This window comes from Miniopterus schreibersii (assembly GCF_964146895.1).
Source record: "Miniopterus schreibersii genome assembly, chromosome: 2".
NCBI lineage: Eukaryota > Metazoa > Chordata > Mammalia > Chiroptera > Miniopteridae > Miniopterus > Miniopterus schreibersii.
Genome location: NC_138102.1, coordinates 184339655 through 184355092, shown reverse-complemented (window position 1 = coordinate 184355092; position 15438 = coordinate 184339655). Strand labels below are relative to the sequence as shown.

The 15438-nt window shown below is 56.3% G+C and overlaps 1 protein-coding gene and 1 pseudogene across 3 annotated transcripts in view; both read right to left on the bottom strand.

Annotated features, from left to right (window-relative positions):
- The window catches only part of MPPED1 (metallophosphoesterase domain containing 1), a 62390-nt gene that overhangs the window by 10727 nt on the left and 36225 nt on the right, over positions 1-15438 (bottom strand). For both annotated transcript variants that reach the window (XM_081130221.1, XM_081130222.1), the window contains one exon: positions 9560-9785. In XM_081130221.1, the coding sequence (XP_080986347.1) occupies positions 9560-9785 (226 nt within the window). The remainder of the gene's footprint in view (positions 1-9559; positions 9786-15438) is intronic.
- Positions 6703-6958, bottom strand: LOC308553602 (ATP synthase membrane subunit K, mitochondrial pseudogene; annotated as a pseudogene). The gene has a single exon. The product of its transcript is annotated as an ATP synthase membrane subunit K, mitochondrial pseudogene (transcript).

The window sequence follows — 15438 nt, the reverse complement described above, 5'->3', positions numbered from 1 at the left end:
CCTCACAGCCCATCACTGGTTATTAAGGCCTGGCTCAAGGGCCACCTCTTCCAGGAAGCTTCCCCTGATCACCTGCATCCCCCAAGCCCAGGTGACCCTCCCCATTCTGAGGGTCCTTAAGCTGTCTCCCAGGTCAAATCACTCCTGCCCAACAGACAGAGCCCAGGGCTTCAGGGAGGGGTTAGTTCAAGATGTGAACGAATGAATGAATGAAGATGAAATGACCCCACAGGTGCTCTCCTGGCAAGCACACAAGTGGGAACGAAGCATTAACCCTCTCCTCTCGGCACCATCCCCAGAGCCCCTGGCAGGCACGAAGCCCAAAGACCTGCAGTGAGAACAAGAATATGAGAGCTCCCGCCATTGCTGAGCATCTCATCTCACCTTCACGGCCTGCCCAGGTGGAATCACGTGCCCATTTCACAGATGAGGCCTCAGAAGCAAACCAGACCCAGGATGCTCACACCCTCTGCTGCATCCCAACTCATCTCCCCTCAGGACAGACCTTCCCTGCCCCCCGGCAGCCCATTCCCTAGGATGGGGGGCGGGGAACTCCGAGGTCTGCCCGGCGACTGCTCTCAGCCCCATGAAAGTCTTTGGGAAAAGAGGCGGCCTCCTGCAGAGGCCCTGCCCTGGGCCGGGTGTTCTCGCTTCTGCTCTGTCTATAGGGGTGAACGCTGCAGGCTGAGCGGCACAGTGACCAGTCCTCCCAACAGCTCTCAGGCCAGGTCCCTCTCCCCCAGCCAAATACTCCGCCTGACCCCTAACCCCTTTGTTCTTCCTGCCCCTGCCCCTCCCCCAAAGGCCAGGCTTCCCTGGGCCATTTCCAGGGAGCCAGCCCCAGCCTCTGCCAATACCCTGAGCATCATAGGTGAGGACGACACCTGTGACTGACCCCCAAGGCCTCCGGACACTCCCAGCATCCCAGTGAGGCTCTGCTCCCGTTCTGCAGCAGGAGAAACTGAGGCTCAGAGGTCAGCGACGTGCCCAGTTCCCCAAGCGGATTCATGCTGGGTCCTCACCCTACAGGCTGGGGATCCCCACAGCCCGAGCCTCCGCCCACCTGCCCAGCCCCGATGGAGAGGGGTGTTCCTGGCCCATCCTCTCTGTATCTCTGGGGCCGGGGACCCCAGGGAGGCTGAGGGAGCTGGGGTACCAGCTCCACCCACCCTGGGGCTCCCAGCAAGGGGACAAGGCCGCACAGAGCCAGCAGCTGTCCCGCAGGACTGTCAATCACACACCCTGCCCGGGCGCACAGCACTCAGGGCGAGTCGGCAGCCAGATGAGTGAACGGAGGAAGGGGCCCTTTGTCACCCCTAATTCACTTCCCCGCCCCCCACTGCAGGCTCATTCATCTTTTGTTTCCCGGGACTGCAGCAGGGACGGCAAGCGGATCCGTGGGAACATCAATCTCATGCGGACCGTGCGCGTGGGGGTGCGAGGGGCCCGGGAAAGAAACGGGGGGAAGGAGGGGAAGGGGTAGGACAGGGGCAGTGCAGCTCACGTGTGTGAAAACGTGTGTGTGTGTGTGTGCGTGTGTCTGTGTGTGTGGGATGTGTGGTGTGGGAGGGTGTGGGGAGCATGTTGTGGATGTGGATGTGTGGGTGCATATGTACATATGCATGTACATGTGTGTGCAGCGTGGTGTGTGTACATGTGGAATTGTGTGGTGTGGTATGTTGCGCTGTGCATGTGTCATTCTGTGGCGTGTGCGTGTAGGTGTGCGGTGTGTGTGTTTGCACGTGTGCAGCTGTGTGGTGTATTAGTGTACGTGTGTATCATGTAGTACATGTACATGCTTACATGTGTGCCGTGTGGTGTGTTGCATGCGTGTTGTTGTGTGGTGTATGCGTGTACATGCAGAGCAGAGGACCAGAGACCGAGGACTTTCTTCCCTGTCACAGCTTGTGCACTGCCTGTCGTGTGAGGCGCAGAACTGAGGCTCCAGCAGAGGAAGGGGAAGGGACTTGACAGCAAAGGAACCACTGGCGGTGGACACCGCCGGGTCCCTGGGGCCCTCCTGGCTGTCTCGGGCTGGCGGCACTGCCCGCCTCTCCCGGGGCGTCCTCGGCCAGTCCTGGGGGCAGGCGTCTCGGCTCCCCCTGAACACACAACCTTCGTGACTTGATTTGGGCTGAAAACGGGGGGAGGGGCAGGAACCCCAGGGAGGCCCCTGCAGAGCCCAGACCAAGGGCTCGGTGTGGCCACTGTCTCTCCCGGCACGGCCCTGGGGGGAGAATCCGAGTCCGATGTTACAGATACAGGACCCGGGGTCAGGGAGAACAGGTCACTAACAGGCCAGGCATCTAAGACCCCAAAGGCCAGCCCTGCTTGGGCGCCGCAGCCCAATGGGTGGCCAGAGGGACGGTGCCGGGGCAGCGGGAAGCAGCCGCCGCGAGGACGCTCGTGGACGGCTCCGAGCTACCCACGCCCGCCCGCCCAGTGCCGATACACTGGGCCGGTCGCTTCACCGCCAAGCCTCACTTTACCCCTCTGTCAAACGGGGGTGAAAAGAATGCGGCCTGGCCCTGTTGCCGGGCAGATGAAGCGGGACAATTCAGTGGCAGCTCACGGAAGCTTGCCGAATGCAGGGTTTCAGGTCTGGGGTGGGGGGAGTCTCGGCCTCTCCTGCCTGAACACAGGGGAAGGCCACAGCCTCTGCTCAAAGCTTCTAGAAACGGGAGATAAATGCAACAGACAGGGCTTCAGGTGCCTGAGGGCTGCCAGCCTCCGGAACCATTGAATGTGGGTCTTAATGCCACGAGGCCACGAGGCCACGAGGCCACGAGGGAGGTGGCCTCAGTGGTTAAAGGGAGGAAATGGGAGCTGCTGCGCCCCGCCCTCTGTAAAGCTGGGCCCCAAAAGGGCCCCGGGGATAGAGTGCACCAGAAAAGGCCACCACAGCTCACCGCAGGGAGGAGGGACACCCTGACCAGGGCTCGGCCTCCAGCCGGTGAGCCCACGTGGCCGAGGAAGCCTTGAGCCGAGAAACACACAGAAAGGGGCCCTTGTCATTTCGCAGAAGGCCAAGATCCTCACCCAAGGCCACACAGCTGGGGCCTGCCTGGGAGCATGTGTCGGAGTCTGGCCTTGCACTGGCCCAGCTCCCGGGGGGGGGGGCACTGGGCACCCCTGCCCACCCGAGGCCCTGCCCGCCAGGAGGCGCCCGAGGAGAACCAGCGTCCACGCCCAGAACGGCCCACAGCCACTTCTCAAAGTTTAATGTCTCAGCAGGTTTAGATTCCTCCTTTCAAATACCAGAAGTAATTAGACCAGATGGACGAGCTGCGTGCCAACTTCCCTCCCTCCCTCACTCCCTTTCTTGTAAAAAATCAAGGCCGTTTTCAGTTAAATGAGAACAAAAAATGCATCCAAAACCCATACATGAATGCGGTATGTATGTATATGCAATTTTTTTTTAACACTTAGGATTAGTCACAGCTGAGTTCTCCTGCGGTGGGTCCCCACCCCCTTCCTCTAAGCTGCTCTCCCGAAGGCTCAGCGCCCGGCCTGCACCTGAGGGGAGCAACGGCTTCCCCGAGCCCTGGGCAGTCGTGGGCCGGGGCGGGTGACCACGCAGACGCACGGTCCAGCGAGGGTTCCTGGCCAGACCGGACTGGAGGTGATGGAGGAAACCAAACTCAGGGCTGGGGGTGTCTGGCCTCCACCCTGGGGGTGGGGCAGCAGGGTAAGCCAGGCGATGGCACAGCCGGGCCCTGCTTTAGAGACACCAGCACCCAGGAGGAAGGAACCAGTGGGCAGGAGGCTGGGGGTCAGCCAGGGTGGAGACCACAGACTCAGCCACAGAAATAGCAAGGAGGCCCGAGTTTTAACCGAGTCCCCAGGACCTGACTTCTGTCCACCTGTTAGTTCATCCATTCACTCAACAACTGTACTATAAGGGGCCAGAAGCCTTCCCAGGCCCTGGAGTGAGGACCACAAGAGGCTCAGGTGCCTGCTCTCGCGGAGCCTCAAGTGTTCCAGCAGGAAGAAGAGGCGTGAGAGGAATCAAATGTCAGAGCAACTAAGGTCGCGTGGCCCTGGAGCAAAGGCGATGCAGGGGCAGGAGAGAGGCCAGGCCCAGATGCCACGTGTGAGGCGAAGGGGCAGGACAGAGCGGCCACGAGGAACCGACTTTCTCTACCCGCTGCCGGGCAAAGTGGGTGTCAGCACGCGAACACCCCAGATGGGACCCCTACCTCACACCAGCAACACAATCACTGCGGGCGGGCCCGGCGCCCACACATGCAGCGCCAAGTTCTGGAAGGTGATGCGGAAACATCTTCGTGGCTTCAGGGGAGGGCAGGTTTCTTTTAAATATGTTTTTATTGATTTTAGAGAGAGAGGAAGGGAGAGGGAGAGAGAGAGAGGGGAACATTGATGAGAGAGAAGCATTGATCGGCTGCCTCCTGCACGCCCCCCACTGGGGATGGAGCCCGAAACCCAGGCATGTGCCCTGACCGGGAAGCAAACCGTGACCTCCTGGTTCATAGGTCGACATTCAACCACTGAGCCAGGCCGGCCAGGCAAGGTTTCTTAAATGGGACACGAAATGCACTGACCACCAAGAAACACACCAACACATTTGACCAACATGAAGAACTTGTGGCCATCAGAAGCCACCTTGAGAGAGGGAAACGCAGGTCAGAGAGGAGGAGCTACCTGCCCATTACACCTGACGAAGGCTCCTATTCAGATACATGAAGAATCTCTGCGAACCCATAAGAAAGACACAGCTCATGATTCAACACATCCTGCGTGAGTCTTTTTATAAAGTTCAAAAGACAGGGAGAACCAAACCAACTCTGGGTGTAGGTGGCCAGATGAAATACAGCATGAACTTCAGATAAACAACAAAGTGTGTCCTGATACTGCAAGGGACGGGCTCATAGTAAAACGCACTCTCTCTGCCCTCCCCGCTCCTGCAGGATGGGGTTGGTGACCGTGTCCAGTGAGAGGGGGCCACTGCGAGGAGAGAATGAGGACAGGCTGCCGAGCATGGGGCTGGGCTGAGCAAAGGCCTGGTAAGCACCACGGGGCGTCAGTAGCAATGGGCCCACCACCAGCAGCAGCCCGAGTTCCCGGGTGGCAGACACAGGCCTCATTTCTGGGTGACCAGAGCCCTGCAGGGGGCTGGGCACACGGTGGCCATTGTGGGCCTCAGAGTGTGTGGCCTAACAAAAGCCATTCAAATCTGACCCCCTGTCTCCCAAGCAGAGCATCTCTTGGGGGTATCAGAAGAAAAGCCAGTGACGGTGACCATGAGCTTGCCCTTGGTTTCCCCTTACTAGCTTGCTTTGGTGAATCCTCAATACCAAGGCCAGCTGGTCACACTGCTGTCCTCCCAGGTCTAGCGCCAAAAGGACACCCCCCCCCACCCCCCGGAGAGTGTCCTGCATCCCACTGCTTCCAGGGGGATCGTCAGTCACAGGCAGAGGAACTGCAGCCCTCAAAGGGGAGGGCACTGGGCTCAACCACAGATCTCTGCTTGCATGCCCCTTGTGATGGGCAGCTCATCACTCATATGGCCACAAGGCCTCTCGACTAAACTCCTGCCTGTGGGATAGTCCTTCCACGCTGATGAGAACCTGTGTCTTGTCACTGCCTCCGTGTCCCTGCTCTGCCTTCTAGGGCCACAGAGAACAAGTCTGCCCCTTGGCCTGGGTCAGCCTTGCCCCCATGTCCCAGAAGCCACTGAGACGAGGTCACTCCTGGCTGGTGATTTGTTTGACCCTGTTTCCCACCTGCCGGTGTCATTACGCTTCTAAAGCTGGAGAGAACATCTCCTGTATTCCGCATGTTAGTCAACATATTAAGGGCCGAGGGGAGAAAAAAAGGAAAACCCTGAACATGTGAATTTAATAATAATCACAACCAGCCTAGCTCTCTATGCCCTCCCAATGAGCTGCCATATACCCAGGCGGCTGGCGCTGGGCTGGGCACACCCAGCCTGAACCGCAACAAACAGTTGGTAGGGGAGGGCTGCACGGCCCCCAAGCACCAGGCAGAATCGGCAGCTGGGCCAAGAGGTTCCCTGGGACCCCAGGGAGAGCACCCCAGCTGCACAGTGCCCCTTGCACAGATGGGGGGCCGAGGCCTGCAAAGTCAGGCATGGAGGGAGAGGCAGAGCAGTGGGGACGTCCCCAGTATGTCCCCCAAGCACTTGACTGAGAGCCAGCCCAGCACTGTGTCCCTTCCAGGCCTTGGGTGTGATGCGCTGGGTTCCCGCAGGTTGATGACACAGAGCCACAGGCAGAGGGAGCTGCGACTCACTGAGAGGTGGGAGCCCAAGGTCACGGCCTCGGCCTCCGCCAGTGTGACCTGGCTGCCCAGCCTCTGGCCTCCTCTCTCCCACTGACACCTACTCAGGCCCTGGAAGCCACACAGCTGCCAGAATGCCCATGTCCCCTTAAGCCTCCTTGCCTTTACCGGGGCTGTTCCCTCTGCCTGTCCCACCCTTCCCGGCCCTGTGGCTGCTGTGTCACCCCAGCTCCCGCGGCTTCTACTCCACGCTCTCATCGGATCAAGGAATTGGCCTCTGACCCCTTTGTGGGCTTTTTTGTTTGTTTTTCTGTGTGTGTGTGTTTTTGTTTTGTTTTCCAGGTTCATAATTTATTGTACAAATTGAGTATCATACGATGAGTTGACATGAGCTTCTCCAGGTATCGGAAATTAACAGATGAGGTACAGTTTAGAATCCTTTTATATTGCTTTCACAGCTGGAGTGTGTTTAGGCCTTAACTTGAAGTATAAAACCAGCAAAGCAATACCTCCATATGTGGCCAGTACACAATTCGTTCTGCCTGTGAGAGTATAAGAGGTGAAATGTTTTTTGATATCAGTGAATTGGAATTGGGCATCAGTTTCTGGATCTGCCATGATTTCAATCTTGCAAAAAGCACAAATTCCGCAGGCTGTGTCCTTCAACATACGGAACTACCCCTCAGCCCCACCGGAAACAGCCTCTGACCCCTTTGCAACCACCCTCTGAAGAGGGCACAGTCACACCCATTTCGCAGAAGAGGAAACTGAGGCACAGACAGGGTAAGTGACTCGCCCAGGGTCACACAGCCCTTAAGAGGTAAGGCAAAGATTTGAGCCCAGGAAGTTTGGTTCCAAAGCCATGTTGTTAACTTCTATAGAATACAACATTTAAGGGGGTAAGTGTGTGCAGGGAGGTGTCAGGGAGACAGGTTATTAAAAATGACTAGGCGCCCGGCCGGGCGTGGCTCAGCGGTTGAGCATTGACCTAGGATCAGGCGATCAGAGTTCGATCCCCGGTCAGGGCACATGCCCAGTTTGTGGGCTGGATCCCCAGTGAGGGGCGTGTGGGAGGCAGCGGATCAATGACTCTCTCATCATTAATGTTTCTATCTCTCTCCCTCTCCCTTCCTCTCTCTGAAATCAATAAAAACATTTTTTTAAGAAAGACTGGGCAAGAGATCCAGGCCAGATTCCCTGGTCTGGCACCTGAGGGCTTCCACGTCTGATCCTCCAGACCCCCCACCCCGTCTCGTCCGCTTCCTCACTTGCACCTCACACCCCAGACCTTCCCTCGTGCCAGCTCCCTCCGAGAAGGCCTTCCTGGGTTTTCCTAACCAGCATCTTCTCCTGGCCTGGGCTCCACTGGCCTGCCAGGCAGACTCGGCTGCCTCTCCTGTCCTGTCCTTGGCACTGAGCTCATCACAGCCTTGAGTGCCCCACCAGTGCCCATCTGGGACCTCACAGGCTGCAGGGAGAGTACACAGAGACCCTGTGCATGGTGAGGACCCCGGAGGTGACAGCAGGCACCTCCTGGGGCTCAGGAAGGGTGGGACAGGCCACCTTTCCTCTTCTGCGAAATGGGTGTGACTGTGCCCTCCCCTCAGCTCCATGAGGAGGCTGTGGCAGGATGGAACCAGGTCTTAAACCCACCTGCTGCCTCGGATGGTCAGCACTGGCATCACCCAGGGCAGCACAGGGTTCCCCAGACACACGGTGATGGCAGCAGCTCTTCCTAAAGTCCCTGCACCCACACAGGCCCCGTGTCCCCCAAATCACCCCTCAGCCTCCCTGCATGTGCTAATCTGGCTGATGGCGCAGCCTCAGGCCCTGATACCCACCCTCCATACCCCCTTCTTCATGGCTCAGGCCACCCCACCTCTCCAGGGAGCCTCCTGGGGTCAAGACACACTTTCAAGCACACATGGTCTGTCCCTGCTATGTGTATGGTACCCTCCTCACCCTCCAGCACTTGGCTGCCTGTGGCTATCGCCAGCAGGGCCTCGAAGGGCCAGTCTGTCCACCTGTGGAATGGGGACAAGAAATCAGTCCTCATGGGGCTGAGTAAGGACTAGAGACAATGCTTATGGAGACTTTAGCCCAGGGCCTGACTTACTGTAATTGCTCAAGAATGACTTGCTGCCACCACCATCATCATCATCCCCATCACCATCATCATTACCATCATCATGGCCATCACCATCATCAATATCATCACCATGACATCCTCACCATGACAATCATCACCATCATCATCACCACCATCACCATCATCACCACCATCATCATTACCATCATCACCATCATCATCACCATCATCATCACCATCATCACCATCATCATCACCATCATCATCACCATCATCATCACCATCACCATCACCATGACATCCTCACCATGACAATCATCACCATCATCACCACCATCACCATCATCATCATCACCATCATCATCACCATCATCATCACCATGACATCCTCACCATGACAATCATCACCATCATCACCACCATCACCATCATCATCATCACCATCATCATCACCATCATCATCACCATGACATCCTCACCATGACAATCATCACCATCATCACCACCATCACCATCATCATCATCACCATCATCATCACCATGACATCCTCACCATGACAATCATCACCATCATCACCATCACCAGCATCATCACCACTATCACCATCATCACCATCACCACCATCATCACCACCATCATCACCATCACCATCATCACCATCATCATCACCATCAACACCATCATCACTATCATCACCACCATCATCACCATCACCACCATCATCACCATCATCACCACCATCATCATCACCATCACCACCATCATCATCACCATCACCACCATCATCTCCATCATCACCATCATCACCACCATCATCACCATCACCACCATCATCACCATCACCACCATCATAACCATCATCACCACCATCACCATCACCATCACCACCATCATCACCATCATCACCATCATCACCATCATCACCATCATACCACCATCACACCATCACCTAGGCTCCCGTGGGCACACTGGCCATCACACCGAACGGTCATGACCCATTCTCACCTTGATCCCCACCCAGCCAGGTGAGCTCAGGGATGAGGCCTGATCACTCTGTGTCCCCAACAGACAATAAGGACTCGATGTGTACTTGTGATTTAAGCACTGCCCCAATTCAGCCCCACTTCCCTCCACACACTCAGCCTCAACTCCTTCCACCCTCCAGACGGCCCCATTTTCACCGGGGTCAGGCCACGCTGTGCACTCACCACGGGGAGCCGTAGATCCGGAAGCCCCGCACGGTGACCTCCGAGTCCTGCAGGTAGATGCAGTTGGTCAGCAGCGACTGCACGTTCTCATAGTTCTCCGGCTTCAACTTCGACACAGACGGGAAGTAGTAAAAGTCCTGCTTGATGAGGTCGGCCATGAACTCCTGGTCGAAGGTCAGCTCGTGGTTGCCAGCGATCACGATCTTGTACTCATAGGGCAGGCTGCCTGCAGGGCAGACACAGGCAGACACACACCGCTGCTGGCCTGCCCAGACATATTTTGTTTGGGAAAACTTTTGGTTTTTTTAAATTTGAATTTGTTGCCAGCATTTAAAAAGTCAAGAGATTCCCAATAAAATGTCATTCTTTCTGTTTTCTAAAAATCAATCAGCGTTAAAATCTGATGATCCAGGCCCAGTCCCATGCTGAGTATCTGTCTCCCTCAGACAGGAGGCAGGCATCTGTTTGCCCCAGTCCCCAACCATCCCTAGTACTCACCCAGCTCACTCCACTCATTTTAAGGTATTGCCCTGCAGGGACTGCAGTCCCTGGAGACATGAGAGGAATACACCTTGCCGCTGCCCCTTGGGGCTTCCAAGCAGGTGGGGGAGATCAGCTCCCTAAGCCCCTTCTGCCTCCCCACCTCACCCATCCCACTGGGCCTGGCCCAGTCCAAGGGTGCTGAGGAGTCTGCTTGTTCACCAAGCAGGACAGCTCAGGCAGCCTGGGAGTAGATGCATTTGCTTCACCCATCTCCATCCCTAGCAGGTCCCAGCAGGTTGGACAAATGAGGCCCCTGACAGCACCCTAGAATGACATGGTGCAGAGGACCCATCCATGGCGATGCTCAGACTGCCAATGGGAAGAGGAGACCTGCCTGGGCCTGAGCAGCTGGGGAAAGGTCCCAGAGGAGAGAGAGAAAGGACTGCCATTTCCTGAACCCCACTGTCAGGCCGGCCACCCTGGGGGGAAGGCTGGGCCCTCCAGTCCCCACAGAATCCCGAGACCAGCTCTGTTATCTCCGCCTGTAGCTGGGGAAATAGCCCTGTGACCAGGAACCTACCCCATTCCCGTGGCAGGTAAGCAGCGAAGCAGTGCCGGACATCAGTACAGCTGACCCCACACATGTGGACAGCAGTTCAGATTCCAAGGCCACCAGAGCAGAGCTGGGTGGGGCCCCTCACAGAGCCCCTCGCCGACCACCTCCAGGCTCTGATTCTCTGTTTTTACTTCACAGCGCCCATCCATCCCACTCCCAGCACCGCCCGGGCTGGGGGAGCCGGAGCTGCACTAATGTATCTATGTCACGTCTCGGACTGGGGGCGTTACTTAAGCAAATTAGCAAATTACTCCAACTGTACAGTTTCCTGTATTTCCCCAGTAATCGTCTCCCGGGGATTGGGGAGTGAGCAGGGAGCTATCAGCTGTCCCCTGTTCCTCCCACCTATGCAGAGGAGGGTAACTGAGGTTCTTCCCTCCCAGGGAAGGGTGGATGGGGGGGCAAGGCTCCTGTACATAAAGCCATGGCAGGCAGGAGCAACATACATTCACATGACACCCTCTATATTGTCTGGTTTCCTCCAGAAAGGTGGGCACCAGCCACATGGCTCAGAAGCAGGGGACATGTCTGTTTGTAAACACAGCAACTGTCCATCACCACACGCTTCTGAGCCACAAGCATGTCCGTCTAGATGTCCACCTGGACTTGGCAACTCACCCACTGTGTATAACTTTCACAGACACCTAAGTATTACTATCCCCGTGTTACATCTGGGAAAGCTGACGCTCAGAGAGGTTGCCTAAGATTACACAACTCAAACCATAGAGGGCAATGGATGTTTGATAATCTTTGTGTCTTGGCCTCATCAAACTCATCCTCAAGTGGCACTCCATACCATCAGGTAGATAGATGGGTGATGGATGGATGGGTGCATGGGTGGATGGATGGATGGACGGATGAACAGATGGACGGATGGACGGATGATGGATGGATGGATGGATGGATGGATGGATGGATGGATGGATGAGTAGATGTATGGATGGATGGATGATGGATGGAGAGATGGATGTGTGGGTGGATGGATATGTGGATAAATGATGGATGGATGATGGATGGATGGATGGATGGACGATAGATGGATGGATGGAGAGATGGATGATGGATGGATGGATGGATGGATGGATGGATGGAGGATGGATGGATGGATGATGGATGGATGGAGAGATGGATATGTGGATGGGTGGATGGATGATGGATGGACGATAGATGGATGAATAGAGAGATGGATGATGGATGGATGGATGGATGGATGGATGGATGATGGATGGATGGAGAGATGGATATGTGGATGGGTGGATGGATGATGGATGGATGGATATGTAGATGGATGATGGATGGATGGATGGATGGATGGATGGATGGATGGATGGAGAGATGGATATGTGGATGGATGGATGGATGGATGGATGTGTGGATGGATAATGGATGGATGGATGGATGGATGGATGGAGAGATGGATATGTGGATGGATGGATGGATGGATGGATGGATGATGGATGGATGGATATGTGGATGGATGATAGATGGATGACGAATGATGGATGGATGGAGAGATGGACATGTGGGTGGATGGATGGATGGATGCATGGATGGATATATGGATGGATGATAGATGGATGACGAAAGATGGATGGATGGAGAGATGGACATGTGGATGGATGGATGGATGGATGCATGGATGGATGGATGATGGATGGATGTGTGGATGGATGGACGGATGGATGGATGGATGGACAGATGGATGGATGGACAGATGGATGGATGGATGGATGGATGGATGGATGGATGGATGGATGGATGGATGGATGGAGAGATGGGTGTGTGGATGTGTGGATGGATGGATGGATGGATGGATGGATGGATGGATGGATGGATGGAGAGATGGATATGTGGATGGATGGATGGATGGATGGATGATGGATGGATGGATGATGGATGGATGGGTGAGTGGAGGATGGATAGGTGGATGGATGGATGTGTGGATGGATGAAGTGTGAGTGGATGGAGAAAGTGATGGGCAGTGATGTATGAATTATGGATGGATGAATGGATGGAGAGAGAGATGGATGCATTTATAGATCAATCCATCCATCGATAGCTATGACTGTCTCTTTTCTACTAACTGACTTCTGTCTCCCTGGCTCCCTTTCCTCCAGCTGTCCTGGCAGGGCATGTTTTTCAGACCCACTTCCCTCGCCCATAGCCCGAACTGCCCATCTCTGAATCTTGAAAGTACTGTCACTCCTTGGACCAAGGATGGGCACAATGCAGGGAAGCCAGTAGAAAGCCAGCCTATCAGAAGGGCCCTAGGCTGGACACAGTGGGTGGCAGCTCAGGTGTCTGGGTGGCTGTGAGGGCTTCGCAGGGCTCAGAGAAAAGATGGATGGTTGGGTCCAAATGCCTCTTCTGACCCACCTCCCCTCATCAGCCCAAAAGAAGCTCAGAATCCAGGCAGCCTGTCCCCAAATTCCACCAAGCCCGAAACTCACCTTCTTCCCTGAAGCTGGGCCCTATTGTAAAGGCCCCCCCACCCCCAACACACGCCCTGGTCAGCTGTCCACAGTTCTGATGGAGCATGAGTCTTGCTCCAGACCCTGGGTGGGACACCGTTAAGGCCACACTGATAACCGAGACTCAGTCATGAGGTCAGTCCCAAGTGACACACAGAGGTTCCAGTCCACACCACTCACTGAACAAAGGAGGAAGCTAAAGCTCAGAGAGGGCAAGGGACTTGCCTGAGGCCACACAGCAAGACAGTGGGCAGCAGGGACTTGAACCTTACCTGGCCTCCCGCCTTGGGAGTGATGAACAGTGGCCGTGTCAGCCTCCAGGAGGGCACGCCCGACAAGCTGGGGACTGCAAAGGTGTGAGGCCAGTCAGGAGGAGTGGCACAGCGACGTGAACGACAGGTTAGGACCTGGGCCAGGTGGGCCTTGCTGGGGGGCCAGGACGCCAACCTCCCCACCTTGGATCTCAGGGAAGCGCTGGGTCCTCGTGGAAACCAGCCCCGCCTCCCCCACTTCTCAGGACTGGTGGGCTCGGCTATGCATTTGTATTCTGCGCAGTCCCGCTCACGCTGTCTTCCCAAAATGCTTCCTGTCTTGTCAGCCCAATTATCCGAGCGCTGGGCATTTGCTAGCCGTGAATTTTTTGGTGGTAACAAGACCATGAGGCATTAATCAGCAGAGCACTAGAGGATGGCACATTGTTTTAACTTTCCATTTGCCGTGTGCATCCAACGCGACACGCTTCCCCATAGAGATCCCACGTGGCAGTAAGTGAACATGGCATTCGGGACACAAAGAGGGACACGAACGGAAACCTCTGCTATTTGTGCTTCCGAGACTAATCTCCCTCCGAAAGGTCACGATTCTTTCTGGCTAGCACCCACCCACCCCGTTTAACAGGGAGCGAGCACTGCCTCCAAACCTCGTAATCTATTAAATTCAACAAGATATGCACCAGCGTCCCCGTAACCCGCGCCATTCCGGAGCGGCGCGCCGAGCCCGGGGAGTTACAGTTCTCTAAATGCGGTGACAATCAGCAAAATGCCCACTTTCAGCTTCTTCTACTTGTTCCCGACGCACAAAACACAGCAGAGGGGGAGGGATAAAGCGCCGGCGTAATGATCTGATTGCATTTTTAGTGCATCTTTGACAGTTCCGTGTTTAAACGGTTGCCAATGTCTGGGAGATGCACGCAGCAGACTTCCCGGGAGGGTGCGCGGTCCAGAGTCACTCGGGGATAGCGGGAGCTCCATGGCTCAGCTGCAAGCCACCCACTGGGTCCTGACGCGCGCTGGGTGCACAAATGCCCGTGACGGAGCCACAGCCCAGCACACGGGGGATGCGCGCCCGGGATGCCGGCAGAGGGGGTTCTGCGTGCAGCCCGAACGAGGGGAGGGATGTGAGGCCAGGGCCTGCCGACGGCCAGGGCGGGCGAGGGGGACACAGTGCATGGGCTGGGCCTGCAGAATCTGGGTTTTGCTGCTCTGTCAGGAGCATGAGCCTGTGCCAGGTGCTGTGATAAGCGATTTACATTCAGTACTTCCAGACCCCTCTGGGAAGCGAGGGCCATCCACCCCATTCACGGAGGAGAGGCCGTGCACAGCGGGATGTGCGCTGTGGAGCCTGAGGCCCGAGTCTTATCCCTGCCTCCTACCTGCTGTGTGGCCTGGAGTGAAACCCTCACTTCTCTGAGCCGGGAAACGGGAACATTCAGGGCTCTTCACAGGGCTCTGGCAACGATCGCACTAAGGAAGACGTGCATGGAAATCCCTGCGTGGCACTGAAACCACAGACACAGGAATGGCTGGCACGTGAAGGAAGTTTATGCCCACAATCCCCAGAAACAGTGGGTTCGCGGGGCCACACGGGGAAGCCACAGCCAACGGGAGGCAGAGGCAGGGGCCGGAAAACAGGGGCAGGAGCCTCTGCTGTGGTTTCCAAGGATGGGAGTCGGGGCAGGCAGGTTTGGGGCGGCCGGTTTGAATGATGGTGGCGGGCTGGGGGTGGGGGCGCAGGGGCTGTCCCTAGCTGTCTGCTACCTGGCCCTGGGGGGAGCAGGGCAGGGGGACGGCGGCCGGAGCGTGAGAGCCCCATAGCAGGGCCGACGGGCTAGCGGCAGCTACGGACTGGTTGGGTTGCATAGAAAAGATGCTCAACGTGAGCCCTGTCCTCTCTCTAGGGCAACCCTGGGAAAGGCAGTCCCTGTGGGCTCAGCAAGGCCCCAAGGTGTCAAAGCACCGAAACACAGAAAATTAAAGGCTTGATAATGCAGCCTGGGTGCCAGCCACTGCTACTGCCTTTAGGGCTCAGTC